General features: G+C 37.1%; 1 protein-coding gene and 1 long non-coding RNA gene across 2 annotated transcripts in view; one reads left to right on the top strand and one right to left on the bottom strand.

Moving 5' to 3' along the window:
- Positions 1 to 442: 442 nt before the first annotated feature.
- On the bottom strand, positions 443 to 6,733 carry LOC130051194 (uncharacterized). Its single transcript, XR_008799567.1, has 3 exons — positions 6,600 to 6,733; positions 901 to 1,045; positions 443 to 637 (listed from the first exon to the last, which is right to left on the bottom strand). It is a non-coding gene; the product is annotated as an uncharacterized LOC130051194 (long non-coding RNA).
- A 1,682-nt stretch (positions 6,734 to 8,415) lies between these two features.
- Positions 8,416 to 16,305, top strand: part of LOC125664195 (large neutral amino acids transporter small subunit 2-like) — a 23,590-nt gene continuing 15,700 nt past the window's right edge. The window contains exons 1-4 of the mRNA XM_048896767.2: positions 8,416 to 9,045; positions 12,614 to 12,739; positions 15,672 to 15,777; positions 15,869 to 15,913. Coding sequence (XP_048752724.1) covers positions 8,595 to 9,045; positions 12,614 to 12,739; positions 15,672 to 15,777; positions 15,869 to 15,913 — 728 coding nt within the window. The 5' untranslated portion in view covers positions 8,416 to 8,594. The remainder of the gene's footprint in view (positions 9,046 to 12,613; positions 12,740 to 15,671; positions 15,778 to 15,868; positions 15,914 to 16,305) is intronic.

The following is a 16,305-nucleotide window of genomic DNA, read 5'->3' as shown; positions in this document are numbered from 1 at the left end:
AACTTGAATCTGCACTATGTCAGGAAGCTTTCATGAAAAGTTCAGCTTTTCTGGCCCAGTGGTTCTTGAGAAGATTTTTAAATGACCCCAACCTATTTTTGCATTTTTGTGATTATCTCCCTTTTGAAAGGGACATGGCCCTTCATTTGAATAAACTTGAAAGCCCTTCACCCAAGGATGCTTTGTGGCAAGTTTGGTTGAAATTGGCCTTGTGGTTCTTGAGTAGAAGATGAAAATGTGAAAAGTTTACGACGACGCCAACGACAGACAACGGACAAATTTTGATCAGAAAAACTCACTTGAGGTGAGCTAAAAATGTAAAATTCTTAACGGACGACACGTGACGACAGACAAAGAGCGATGGCAATAGGTCACTTGAGTGACTCAGATGACCTAATTAAATATAAACCACCTGCTTGTGGGACTAACCAGTTACTTATCTGGCCCACACCGTTCATCAGTGATTTGGTACATGTATTTGGACGAATGGGCAGGGCATTATTATGAATCAGTTGGAAGTACAGCAGACTGGCCTTAGTGTGGGTCCTGGGATTTGAGAAGAACTGCAACTTCAATCACCTCCTCATAATTTTACTTTGTTCTTCATGCAGTCCAGTTTGATCATAATCCTTTAGATCTATCAATACAAAATGTTCACATATCATGATAATTGTAAGATCTTGGGATACAAGATTTTTTAAAACACGCAAGTTTTTGGAAGATGATGTACTTGCAAATATTATTCTAAAACATATTCAAATAAATCATTGAGTTCTAATCACTGACAAAGAAACACCTTAACTAATCGTTTTTTCTTTGTTATGTATCGTTACACTGTATTCCAGTGTTTATTTATTAACAACAACCTGCTGTCTGTTTTATCTACACAGCTTTTACTACCATGTCTATTGATAACATTACACAGACGTCCTCAGCTGGAGACAGTCATTAAGTCCTACTGCACAGGAAGGGGAGAAGGACACCCAGCCAGTCAGTCTCCTTTATACAGCTTCTAGGATCATGTAATGATGTTGTGATCTTGAATCTACAAAAGAATGAGGATGTTTGCAAATCAATTTGACAAATTTTGGACCAGTGGTTTTTGAGAACAAGATTTTAAGTTATTTTCCTATATATTCAGATGTAAAACAACAACTCCCCACAACAACAACACCAACCCCCCACCACACCCAAAACGGTAGACCATGCTTTGAAGTTTGAACATGAATCTACAATATGTAGAGGTATATGCTCATCAGTTTTTAACTCACCTGAGCTGAAAGCTCAAGTGAGCTTTTCTGATTGCCTGTTATCCATCGTCTGTCCGTCTGTCTGTAAACTTTTCACATTTTCAACTTCTTCTCCTGGAGACCAGAACCCAGGTTTTTTTTAAGGTCTTGATTTCAAGGGCCAGGGCGGGCCTTTCCATTGGGAAAAATAGCAACATTTGCTTGAAACTGGGAAAAATGTTTCATACAAAGAAATAGGGAAAAACCCAATTCAGATTGTTTTAAAGGACACATCGAATGTTTCTGAACTTTTTAATTTTTTCAGCAAAATTAATTAATTTCATGCCTAAAACTACTTTACATATATTTTAAATCAAACAGTTTGCGTAGTTTTCGAGTTTGAAAGCGATGAAATTTAAATCTTGCGATATGCATATTTTCTTCGATATTTTACGTGCCATTATCTGTGACGTCATATGCTACCTCGAGCGAGAAAAATTATAAACATGCAGTTGTTAGCCATTTCATAAACAGAGTAGATTTAATTGACAAAAATACAATTATCACATTAACGGCTTGTAAATAACACTGCATTAGGGTGTTTTGTGGCGTTTAAGGGTGTACTTGCTGTCAGTAGAGAGGATTTGGACTTTGTTTTGTTTTTTTTCAATTTCAAAGGCCTGGTATGAGGGACAAGACGTGAATATGTTTTGTCAGCACAACGACTTTGCCATAAAAAAACCAGTAGAATTTTCCCCTGTACTTTTTCAAACAAGCACTTGGACAAAGACGTAGATAAACTGCGAGAAAATGGTTCTATCCAAGCTATGCACTGTTACATATAGGGCTACGGCATATGCTTTTGTTCTGCTCTCAAATTCAATACACACTCGCAACAACAAGCCTAAAAATGTAAAAATAGGGTGGGGTCATTTAAAAATCTTCTTCTCAAGAACCACTGGGCCAGAAAAGCGGAAATTTATATTAAAGTTTCCTGATAGAGTGCAGATTCATGTTTGTTCAAATCATGGCCCCCAGGGTTTGAATGGGGCCACATTAGGGTATCAAATTTTACATACAAATATATAGGTTAAATCTTTTAAAACTTCTTTTCAAGAACCACTGAGCCAGAAAAGCTGAGATTTACATGAAAGCTTCCTGACATAGTGCTGATTCAAGTTTGTTCAAATCATGGCCCCCAGGGTTTGAATGAGGCCACAATAGGGGATCAAAGTTTTACATGCAAACATATAGGAATAAAGTGCACCGCCATGGCACATGATACGCCCGTCACATATTGTTAACAGTATAGATTGTACCCATTAAAACATTTTTTTTTTAATATCAACTTAATTAAATGTCACAGAGACCTTAAAGTAGGATGCGACACACCTTCTACCTAAGATGCATTAGTTGACCAATTTTGGTGATTCTAGGTCTAATAGTTTTCAAGTTATGAGCCGGACAAGTTTTTGCCATATATGGCCATATCTTCTTAATGAAAAGTCACAGTGACCTGGTTTTAATGTGTGACACACCTTCTACCCAAGATGTATCTACAGACAAAGTTTGATGATTCTAGGCCTTGTAGTATTTAAGTTACGGGTCGGACACGAAAAAGCTAACAGACGGACGGACAGATGGATATCTTCTTAATGAAAAGTCACAGTGACCTGGTTTTAATGTGTGACACACCTTCTACCCAAGATGTATCTACAGACAAAGTTTGATGATTCTAGGCCTTGTAGTATTTAAGTTACGGGTCGGACACGAAAAAGCTAACAGACGGACGGACAGACGGATATCTTCTTAATGAAAAGTCACAGTGACCTGGTTTTAATGTGCGACACACCTTCTACCCAAGATGTATCTACAGACAAAGTTTGATGATTCTAGGCCTTGTAGTATTTAAGTTACGGGTCGGACACGAAAAAGCTAACAGACGGATATCTTCTTAATGAAAAGTTACAGTGACCTGGTTTTAATGTGCGACACACCTCCTACCCAAGATGTATCTACAGACAAAGTTTGATGATTCTAGGCCTTGTAGTATTTAAGTTACGGGTCGGACACGAAAAAGCTAACAGACGGATGGACGGACAGACGGACGGACATGAACGCCATACCATAATACGTCCCGTCTTAAGACGGGCGTATAAAAATCTTTAAAGCTGAGATAATAGATTTACATGAAAGCTTCCTGACATAATGTAGATTCAAGTAAATTGTTCAAATCATGGCCCATGGGCCAGTATGATGGGGCCGCAATAGAGTATCAAAGTTTTACATACAAATATATGGGGAAAATCCTTTAAAAATTTTTTCTCAAGAACCACTGGGCCAAAAAAGCTTCAGATTTACTGTTACTATGGCGCGGGGCGATTGCTTATTCCGATCACTGTTTACATGAAAGCTTTCTGACATATTTCAGATACAAGTTTAATAAAATCATGGCCCCTGAGGGTAAGCAGCTAAGATTTTGTGATACTCGAAGGAAATGTGAGAGAAAAAAACTATTACTCCCGGGCGGGGAATTGAACCCGTCTCCCGCGTGACAGGCGGGGATACTCACCACTATACTACTGAGGCGACAAATGGGGATCAATTTTTTTTTATACAAATACTGTATATATATAGGGAAAATCTTTTAAAAAATTTTCTTCTGAAAAATCACTGGGCCAGAAAAGTTAACATTCACATGAAAGCTTCATGACCTAGTCCAGATTCAATTTTGAAAAGAGCATGGCCCCCGGGAGTATGTTGGGATCACAATAGGGTTGAAAGTTGAGAATATACATGTATAGGAAAAATCTTTAAGGTGGCTCGATCGCTACTCCCGGAAATAGTTTCTCAAATCAGTAAGAATTGATTTAATTATAAAAGATATGATGATATACAATAAGTGTATATGCCAAAAAAGGCAAAAAATATACAAATTTGGATAAAAACATGATTTTCAAAAAAATTATTTCAACACATATGAACAAAAAGACTGAGAGGGATTTGAACTCGAGATCTGCAGTTCACCAGCCCAATGCTTTAACAACTGAGCTGAATGATAGACAAACAAATCGATTGATACAAATAATTTCATAAAACATTTAAATCGCCATCTTGTGACGTGGTGTCATACAGAGTATAAGCTTTAGTGTAGTGAACTACCTTAAATATGAGCCAAGGTGACTCAGATGAGCGATGTGGCCCATGAGCCTCTTGTATTGCAATCTAGTAGATTTGAGCACACTTTTGCTGTATTACATTCCTTTGTAAAACTTTAAAACCACGAGTTCATGGTTTGAACCGAAACCGTTTTATATACAAAAGTTATATCTCTTTTATCTCACCCTGGAAGGGAGCATGGCCCTTTATTTGAAGAGAAGAACCTGCATCTCCTTCACTTAGGATATTGTGTGCCACGTGTCATAGAAATTGGCTTTTATCAGAAAATTTATTTCTGGTGGTGGAGGTGAAAATGTGGACCTGTAGCGTCATCACCCTGTAATATCATCACTCTGTAATTTCATCACTCTGTAGTGTCATCACTATGTAATGTCATCACTCTGTAGTGTCATCACTCTGTAATGTTATCACTCTGTAATGTCATCACTCTATAATGTCATCACTCTGTAATGTCATCACTCTGTAATTTCATCACTCTGTAATGTCATCACTCTGTAATGTCATCACCCTGTAATATCATCACCCTGTAATGTCATCACCCTGTAATGTCATCACCCTGTAACATCATTACTGTAATGTCATCACTCTGTAATTTCATCACTCTGTAATGTCATCACTCTGTAATGTCATCACCCTGTAATATCATCACCCTGTAATATCATCACCCTGTAATGTCATCACCCTGTAATGTCATCACCCTGTAACATCATTACTGTAATGTCATCACTCTGTAATTTCATCACTCTGTAATGTCATCACTCTGTAATGTCATCACCCTGTAATATCATCACCCTGTAATATCATCACCCTGTAATGTCATCACCCTGTAATGTCATCACCCTGTAACATCATTACTGTAATATCATCACTCTGTAATGTCATCACCCTGTAATGTCATCACCCTGTAACATCATTACTGTAATGTCATCACCCTGTAATATCATCACTCTGTAATGTCATCACTCTATAATGTAATCGTCTTTGTATTGGAATTCGTGTTAAAAATTTCACCAGATACATCATCATCACTCTGTAATATCATCACTTTGCAATGTCATCACCCTTTAATATCATCACCTTTAAGTGTCATCATCCTGTAATGTCATCATCCTATAATGCCATCACCCTGTAATATCATCACCCTGTAATATCATCACCCTGTAATATCATCACTCTGTAGTGTCATCACTCTGTCATGTCATCACTCTGTAATGTCATCACTTTATAATGTCATCACTCTGTAATGTCATCATCCTGTAATGTCATTAATCTGTAATGTCATCACTCTGTAATGTCATCACCCTGTAATACAATCACTCTGTAATGTCATCACTCTGTCATGTCATCACTTTATAATGTCATCACTCTGTAATGTCATCACCCTGTAATTTCATTAATCTGTAATGTCATCACTCTGTAATGTCATCACCCTGTAATACAATCACTCTGTAATGTACTCTGTCATGTCATCACTTTATAATGTCATCACTCTGTAATGTCATCACCCTGTAATTTCATTAATCTGTAATGTCATCACTCTGTAATTTCATTAATCTGTAATGTCATCACCCTGTAATTTCATTAATCTGTAATGTCATCACCCTGTAATTTCATTAATCTGTAATGTCATCACTCTGTAATGTCATCACTCTGTAATGTACTCTGTCATGTCATCATTTTATAATGTCATCACTCTGTAATGTCATCACTCTGTAATTTCATTAATCAGCTGTAATATCATCACTCTGTAGTGTCATCACCCTGTAGCGTCATGAACCTGTAATAGCATCACCCTGTAAATCAACATTAAAAAAAATTATGTACACATGGTACACCTTTTTTTTAAACCTCGCAAAAAGCAGATTTTGGTGGTGGATTTTATTTATATAACATATTATTCGGACACAAATAATGCAAAACTTCAAAAAATTATTATTCGTGAAAAATTTTTACGCGTTATCTAGGCCTATGTATCGGTGGTACAAGTTTTTAAACGGTTTCTATGCGGGATTTGTGTATTCCATTGAGACAGATAAACTCTGAAGTTACATGTTCTATCAAAACTACGCCCGAAATACTCAAAGAATTGAACATTTAAAAATACAAGGGGGGGGGGGGGGGGGTTACCGGAAGTCCAGTTCACAAGCACTATGTACTATAGCTATAGCTCAGTACTCCCTTGTAACTTACCTGATGCTGAATAGGAGTCCAGACTCAGTTAACTAACTGTGTCTCGAGACATACCCTCACCACAACAGGGTCCTTAGGACGTTATCATTTTAACGATAGAACATTATGATTATAAGACTCAGCGTCCTTTTGACATCTTGTGCTGCCTTTGTCGTCTGATTTATCAAGAAAGACAACTTTTGTATATTTGTGGTGACGTAGAACCATGCAGAATCGGCAGGAGTTATAGTTCTTGAAACACTGCACCCAATGGTCAGCAGTATTTCCGCACTGCTAATTTTCATTACATAATTCATTGAATAATACAAATTTTAAAGCACCGATAAAACTAATTCATTACAATTATCACCAGGCCTATAACAATTTCAAAAATCATACCTACATGTAATCACCTAGATTTAAAATCTGTTATTGTTATTTTTTTCTATAGGCCTATATATGTGGTACAGTTTTTAAAATTCATATGGATAATCATGTTGGAAGAACTTTATTTGTGCTTAATCTTACATATTTCATATTGATCAGCATTTTTAAAAGTCTACCTCGTATTTCACAAATCGACCTACAAAAAATATATGTAAAATAACACTAAAAGTAACGTCAGAGTGAATTCTGCAAATATTCTGAAATTGCATAATATGCTTCGGATAATATCAATTATCAAATTTTGGTGAAGTTCTTAAAATATGAAAGTTGTGATAAATGTATAGTGAAAAATAGCAGTGCGGGAATACTGCTGACCCTTGAGCGTGTTCATTTAAATTAGAAATATTCACTGAGTGAATATATACATTTTACAGATTGATGCGTCATTAAATGCTAGTGAACTCCTACAAATTCTGTCTCAGTTCTCTCGACCAGTGACCAACAGAATGTGAAGATTTAGATTTAAGATATTACAGTACTTGACCATAAGTGAGTCATCATTTCATTTTTTCACTATATATGTCATTGAAAGTACAATTTTTATAATCATTTATTATTAGGTCAATTTAGTCTCAACTTCCATGATTTTTTCACTTATTACTCAAAATTGTTCATTTTTTCTTTTTCTATGATGCTAAGCAAATTGTGGTTGAACCATGATTATTGAGAATATCTAATGAAATCGTGGTGGCAAAATTTTAAACCTCCAACTACTGTGATTTCTTAACAAATTTGTGTCGTAAAATTTTAATTTTGCATTTGACATGTGATTTCATTGCAACACCTACAGATAAAATCATTATTGATTATGTGAAGAACTACAAATAATTCTGTATATTTGTTTATATATCATACCCATCAAAGATCTACAAGTCACTTGAGAGAGAGAGAGAGAGAGAGAGAGAGAGAGAGAGAGAGAGAGAGAGAGAGTCCTATTTCGTTGCGCAATGTCATTTCACAGAAGGATAGAAAATTGATTACCTGAATATCTGTTTAGGTTTGAACAAAGTACTTAAAGTCTATTATATTCTCTCGGAGAAATAAATGGCAAAAGTCTTTTGATTTATTTATTGAATTACTAAATAAATTTGCGTCATTTTAATTTCACCTTATTAAAAAAAATGACAGAAAATAGTAAAAATTATTACATAGGAGACATATTTCAAGCCCAATAAAATCTGTAAAATCCAGGAGCTTCCGGCTTAGCCCTGGACCCATGGGGGACCCTCAAAGGCGGCCCCCAAACCCTCTACCTCATAAACTTGTGTCCCTCCCCCTAACCACAATTCCTGGATCCGCCCTTGGCTTGTGTTTATTTATAAAGTATCACTTATTGGTGTTGCCGAAAAATAAATTTTCATGTGTGTCTGGTTTTAATATTTATGTAGCTACTTGCAATATCCTGTTGTAACAGAACTCCAGTACTGATTGAGATGAACTTTCAACTTACTTTGAAAGTATGTCAAGTATTGAAGTAAAGATTGACATCTGACATACTAGTTAAAAAACTGATGTAGACGTCTTAGAAATGTTGCACTTATACTGAACACGGAGGATAAACACTGGGAAATGGCACAACAAAACGGTATTCAAATAGAAAAAGAGGAAATTCGGATGAAAAGAAGCATCAACTTGTTACACTGTGTAGCAGTGCTAGTGGCAGTGACAGGGCATATTTCAGTTTTTATTTCACCAAGTGTCATATTTTCAACCGCTGGGTCTATCGGGTTAACCATTATTGTGTGGACAGTTGCCGGTTTGTTAAATCTAAGTGCGTGCCTGTGTTTTGTGGAAATGGCCACTATTTTCCCCTCAGCTGGGGGTCCTTACGCATACGTCAACAATGTGTTTGGCGGGCTGTCTGGGTTTATCATCATGTGGGGTTATACGCTCCTGATAATTGGACCATTCTGGGCATATCTCTCTTACACTGCGTCTGTGTACATTTTGGAACCATTTTTCCCCATTGGATGTGAACCGCCTGCTCTTGGTGTAAGACTACTTGGAGTATGGATATTAGGTAAGTTTGCACACTACTCAGAGTATGGATATTCTAAGGTAAGTGTGTGCACTACTCGAAGTAGGGATATTAGGTGAGTTTGCGCACTACTCGGGAGTATGGATATTAGGTATAAGTTTGTGCACTACTCGGGAGTATGGATATTAGGTATAAGTTTGTGCACTACTCGGGAGTATGGATATTAGGTGAGTTTGCGCACTACTCGGAGTATGGGTATTAGGTGAGTTTGCGCACTACTCGGGAGTATGGATATTAGGTATAAGTTTGTGCACTGCTTACTTTAGGTCTGATATAGTGGAACCTAATGTTTTTTGATCCAGACAGTTTGGTTCCCAGTCAAGATTGTCTGGATAAGTGAAGTGTCCATATATTTGAATGACCATGATTTCTGCTGTTACCGTGTATATGGCTAATGACAATAGAGAATTATGCATTGTATTTGCATGTTTTACTGTAAAAATCCTTCTCACTAACTGACTAATACATAATTACTTGTTCAAATGAAATAAACAAAACTAAAACTAGTTACAGAAGAGCATGCGATGACTGGTATTGGATGCAATGCTGTTTATTTATGGCAGTATTTATATTTCAATCCAATGTTTTTTGCTTTTGATGTGTCTTAACAAATTGTAATGATACCCATTTCTTCATGAATGTGCTGCAGTTGTTAACAATGTATGAATAAAGATGAATACAGGAAAGAAACTTCAGTGTTGGAGATACATGAGAGTATGAGCGACAACACACTTACTGAGATATCCTGGCAAGAAGTGTTGCAGTCCATACCCACGTGTAGTTTCAAAAGTAAAATAAATTTCTTTAAGTATCAATAATTCCCAAAGTAAATTTCTGATGACTGTAACCACCATGAATCCTCACACACAATCCAATTGATATGCAACCATACCGGTATATGCATGGACTCGTACTACCTAGAATTTACCTACACAGGCTGTCAGTAGAGACGCATTTTAACTTGGATGGTGATCTGCATTAATTCTGACATTAACTGCACAAACACGATTGAATCATTCCAAGTAAAATTGCATTATCATATATATGTGCTTTGATTTGAGTTTTTGATTGAATTTGTTTTTTATGTCATCAAATTACAGATTCAAGTTATATTATGACAAAGTACTGATTTGCATGTAAAATACTGTGCATGAAAAGAATGACCGTTAATTCTTATGAAATTCATTCTTTAGAAAGCAGTATGTAAATCAATTTTATCAATGTTACTTCTCTAATTATAAATATTTTGCTGAAAACATTTCAAATAAAGATGTATGGAAAATCATTTCCCTTGGCAATACAGTTGAGCAATTCAACATAGGTCACATCGTTGTAAACCCACGGTTGATTACACTTGGTTGCTCTCTCCATCACCCGTGGGTCCATTCACTCCTACTCGCTCGTTCTCGTGAATAAGTATTTAAAGATATCGTCCAATCAAAGTAATCTTTATAGTAACGGAACTCTTCTTTGTAAAGGTAGCATTAATTTAACTTTGCTATCACAACAAGTGTATACCGATATATTGGGCTGAAAGCGTCTTGTTAATTGGACAAATTCACTCAGGGTGTTCCATGAGCGCCCAATCAAATTGCCTCATTCATTATTCATGAGAACGAGCGAGTAGGAATGAATGGATCCACAGGTGATGGAGAGAGGAGCGAAGCGTAATCAACCGTGAGTTTCCGACGATGCACAGGCCAGAGAAATGAGAGTCGTGCGCACACCTATCAAAATGACCTCATTTAATTCACTCCTCATTGAGTCATTGGTAACAGGTCACAAGTGATTATCTTTTAAGAAACACACTGCCAGTCTCATATTTTCGCAACAATTACCGGTAACATCCAGTTCGGGGAAAGCAGACCTGAGAGTCGACTGACATAAACCAAAAATGTAATGGAAAAATGCATTTTGTGGAGAAAAAAGACTGTATGGATCTTGAATGTAGAATTCTTTATAAACAAGACAAAACAATGTAAACAAAAACCATTCTGAAGAAAATTTTTCTGGCTGCTGAGCGTTCGGATATCTGAATGTTCACCACATTGACATATATAAACAGTATCAAACACACTGGGGACTGGTCTTAAAAACATCTTTCAAAAATGTGTGTCATGTTTACACTGGAGCTGAAATCCCTATCTACAATGTAGGTGTTCTGTCCATTGAGCTATCTGGTCTGGGCCCAGTATATGATGAGAGGCCGCTACATTTGAATAAAAAGAACAAATGCAAGTTTTTTCTGCTTTTTTGAGAACCTCAAACATAATCCAATCTGTCATCAGTGAGTGGTGGCCTGAGTGATGTGATCTGGTGACCAGTAACTGAGTGTGTAATGGCCTGAGTGATGTGATCGCTGGTGACCAGTTAGCTGAGTGTGTAATGGCCTGAGTGATGTGATCTGGTGACCAGTAACTGAGTGTGTAATGGTCTGAGTGATGTGATCTGGTGACCAGTTAGCTGAGTGTGTAATGGCCTGAGTGATGTGATCGCTGGTGACCAGTAACTGAGTGTGTAATGGCCTGAGTGATGTGATCGCTGGTGACCAGTTAGCTGAGTGTGTAATGGCCTGAGTGATGTGATCTGGTGACCAGTTAGCTGAGTGTGTAATGGCCTGAGTGATGTGATCTGGTGACCAGTAACTGAGTGTGTAATGGCCTGAGTGATGTGATCTGGTGACCAATTAGCTGAGTGTGTAATGACCTGAGTGATGTGATCACTGGTGACCAGTTAGCTGAGTGTGTAATGGCCTGAGTGATGTGATCTGGTGACCAGTAACTGAGTGTGTAATGGCCTGAGTGATGTGATCGCTGGTGACCAGTTAGCTGAGTGTGTTATGGCCTGAGTGATGTGATCTGGTGACCAGTTAGCTGAGTGTGTAATGGCCTGAGTGATGTGATCTGGTGACCAGTAACTGAGTGTGTAATGGCCTGAGTGATGTGATCGCTGGTGACCAATTAACTGAGTGTGTAATGGCCTGAGTGATGTGATCACTGGTGACCAGTTAGCTGAGTGTGTAATGGCCTGAGTGATGTGATCTGGTGACCAGTAACTGAGTGTGTAATGGCCTGAGTGATGTGATCGCTGGTGACCAGTTAGCTGAGTGTGTAATGGCCTGAGTGATGTGATCGCTGGTGACCAGTTAGCTGAGTGTGTAATGGTCTGAGTGATGTGATCTGGTGACCAGTAACTGAGTGTGTGGTGGTCTGATTGAGTGAGGGGTGTGATGGCTGGTGACTGGATAGCTCAGTTGACAGAGCACTTGACCAGTGCTCCTGTGTCAACAAATAGGAATGCTAGTCTAGCTCATTGCATTTCTCCCTGTTATAAGTGTCTAGACATTGCATTTCTCCCTGTTATAAGTGTCTAGACATTACATTTCTCCCTGTTATAAGTGTCTAGACATTACATTTCTCCCTGTTATAAGTGTCTAGACATTGCATTTCTCCCTGTTATAAGTGTCTAGACATTGCATTTCTCCCTGTTATAAGTGTCTAGACATTGCATTTCTCCCTGTTATAAGTGTCTAGACATTATTGTGTTGTAGCCACACTTGTAGTGCTGAACTGTATATACATGAAGTATGTCACCAAAGTACAGACACTTTTGACAGCCAGTAAAGTTGTAGGCCTTGTTCTCATCATAACGCTGGGAGCCGTCGTACTCGCCAGAGGTAAGCCAATTTTAAGATACAGTTGAACTTTGTTATCTCAAACACTGATATCTTGAATATCATGGATATGTTGAAGTGAAACGGAAATCCCAACTACTTTACTCTCTTAAGTATTTTAACCTCGATATCTCAAATCCTTGGATATCTCTTAAGTTTTTTCTTGGTTCCAACGAGTTTGAGATAACGAAGTTTGACGTTAATATATAGTATCACTGTATGTACAGTGGAACCCTATTATTACGTTTTCTATTTTGTCAAGATAAAATAACGTAATACCAGGGGTTACGTAATAAACGTTCCAAGTGAAATCCGTTAAAAATATTATTAGGAAATTGTATATCTTACGTTGGTACTCCGTGAAGGGGTGTGTGAATATATCTTTATATATATATATCCCGGCATCTTAGGACAACGTAATAATGAGGTCTATTTTATATAGGTTTGTTAAGAAATGGTTTTGTGCTTTGAAATTCCAACGTAATATGCGGACGAACGTAATAAAGAGGGAACATAATAATGGGGTTCCACTGTAATATATATTATTGAATTCACTCATAAGGTCATCGTCAGTAACCCACGGTCAGTCTAGCTGTCTTGTACTGTAAGAGACAGCGAGAGAGACTGTCGGTAACCGACGATGACATACATGTAAGGTAAAACAGATATACCTGTAGTGGTAAATTTTTGTTCATATACTGGGGTAGGTACGACGTTTTCATGCCCCAGGTTTTGGAGATCTGGTGTTGTGTTGATTTCAATCTAGGGATCTAGCTGATCATGGGAATAGTTAGAATTCTGATATATATATACAATATATATATATATATATATATATATATATATACAAAGCACTAAAATGACCAATGACACGAACAACCAGATTGTAAAATTTTTGGGACAACCTGTCCCTTCTTCAGGACAAACGAAAAGAATTACATAATGTGGCCAATATCAACAAAGAATAATAACGAAAACTACATATAAATACATCTATCACTACAACTACACTAATCTACAAACGTATTTACAATGCAGACTACATGTTTTTTGGTCTTTAGGCTTGTCAATCAATGTTTAAAGTGGAGCAAATTAGGACATGCCTTATTCGTCCAAAGAGCTGATCCAAAAACCCTCCCTTCACCAGTTTGAGTTTTTTGATCAACTCTTTGGACTTTGTATCCATGTTGTGGATCCAACACTTTGAGGTATTGGGTGTTGTTGGAACTTTAGTGCTTTTATATATATATATATCATTATTATTATTAGATTTGGATTGAAGTGAAAACATTGCTTTTCCAACATATCCAAATCAGACCATGCAAAAAAAAAATCAATAAGCCATTGTTTCAGTAAATACAGTTTATTGTAAATAATCAGGAAATTGGTTTTTATGAAAATCCCTAAGATATAATGTGTTGCAAGCAAACAGTTTTCTTAACTATTGGTCTGCACATTGTGTGGCCATTTTACTGTTTGTAAGGCCAAAAATCATAGAAATCCATCTGCTCTATTTTTTCCGTGAGTCACAAGCTATTTAACCTCAACATCTCTATCAGATAAGAATTGATCATGTACTGGCAGATCCAGGGGAGTCACTATTGGAATTCAGCTCCTCTGATATTTATTTTAGAGTTAGTGAAACTTACAAAATTAAAATAATGAAATATTCCAAAATGCAGTACAAAATATTAAGTGAATAATGAAGATTTCACATTGTGTGGGGTGGATAAAAGGGGAGTAGTGAGTAATTTAGATATTTTGAGTGGAGGATAGGGAGGAAATGGGGAGTGAGTGATTTTAACATTCTATGTGGAGGGGAGTAGTTAGTAATTTTAGCATTCTATGTGGAGGGGAGTAGTTAGTAATTTTAACATTCTGTGTGGAGGGGAGTTTTGAGTAAATTTAACATTCTGTGTTGAGGGGAGTATAGTTAGTAAATTTAACATTCTATGTGGAGGGGAGTAGTTAGTAATTTTAACATTCTGTGTGGAGGGGAATGGGGAGTAATTTTAATATTCTGTGTGGAGGGGATTGAGTAGTTAAAATTTTAACATTCTGTGTGGAGGGGAGTAGTTAGTAATTTTAACATTCTGTGTGGAGGGAGTGGGGAGTAATTTTAACATTCTCTCTGGAGGGGAGTGGGAGTAATTTTAACATTCTGTGTGGAGGGAAGTGAGGAGTAATTTTAACATTCTGTGTGGTGGGGATTAGTTAGTAATTTTAACATTCTGTGTGGAGGGAGTGGGAAGTAATTTTAATATTCTTTGTGGAGGGAGTGGTGAGTAATTTTAACATTCTGTGTGGAGGGAGTGGGGAGTAATTTTAACATTCTGTGTGGAGGGAGTGGGGAGTAATTTTAACATTCTGTGTGGAGGGGAGTGAGGACTAATTTTAACATTCTGTGTGGAGGGAGTGGGGAGTAATTTTAACATTCTGTGTGTGGAGGGGAGTAATTTTAATATTCTGTGTGGAGGGGAGTAATTTTGACATTTTATGTGGAGGGGAGTTGTAAGTGGTTCAACAGTCTGTGTGGATGGGAGTAGTTAGTAATTTTAACATTCTGTGTGGAGGGGAGTGGTAAGTGGTTCAACAGTCTGTGTGAAGGGGGTGGGAAGTAATTTTAATATTCTGTGTGGAGGGGAGTGAGGAGAAATTTTAGCATTCTATGTGGAGGGGAGTAGTTAGTAATTTTAACATTCTGTGTGGAGGGGAGTTAGTAGTTAGTAATTTTAACAATTTATGTGGAGGGGAGTAGTTAGTAATTTTAACATTCTGTGTGGAGGGGAGTTAGGAGAAATTTTAACATTCTGTGTGGAGGGGAGTGAGGAGAAATTTTATCATTCTGTGTCAGGATATGAGAGAGTATAATTTGGGATCATTAGGGTATCAAATTTCAAAACTGCATTAAAGTTTTATGTATGTTATTTTCTAGGACATGAGACAAAAAGCAATTTTGAAGATGTCTTTGAGAATACCCCGACAGACCCGGGCCCAATTGCAATGGGAATTTTTTATTCTCTGTTTGTTTATGGTGGCTGGTAAGTTTTGTAAAATACTATTGATTCAATAATATATGTTCCATTACATTGCATTTTTATTTTCTTAGACGAATATTTTTAACAATTTCAGGCAAATCGTCTGCGGTCTGATGGAGGAGGTCAAAGAACCATCAAGGTAACCCAGGTACCCTTCCCTCTGAGGTAGTATTCTGAATCAGTCATTTCAGTTGTTTTACTGAGGTAGTATTCTGAATCAGTCATTTCAGTTGTTTTACTGAGGTAGTATTCTGAATCAGTCATTTCAGTTGTTTTACTGAGGTAGTATTCTGAATCAGTCATTTCAGTTGTTTTACTGAGGTAGTATTCTGAATCAGTCATTTCAGTTGTTTTACTGTGTTCGTGAATAAAAACTTCAGGCCTAAACCAAGCTATTTTCCCTTGACTATACAGTGAAACTTCTGAATCTTGAATATCTCAAATACTTTTGATATGTCGAACTGAGTTGGGAGTTCCAGCTACATTTTCATTACATATTTTAACCTCAGTATCTTTAACCCTCAAATATCT

The sequence above is a fragment of the Ostrea edulis genome, chromosome 1 (assembly GCF_947568905.1).
Source record: "Ostrea edulis chromosome 1, xbOstEdul1.1, whole genome shotgun sequence".
In the NCBI taxonomy this organism is placed as follows: domain Eukaryota; kingdom Metazoa; phylum Mollusca; class Bivalvia; order Ostreida; family Ostreidae; genus Ostrea; species Ostrea edulis.
Note: the sequence above shows the minus strand (reverse complement) of the source record. Positions and strands in the feature narration are given on the sequence as shown.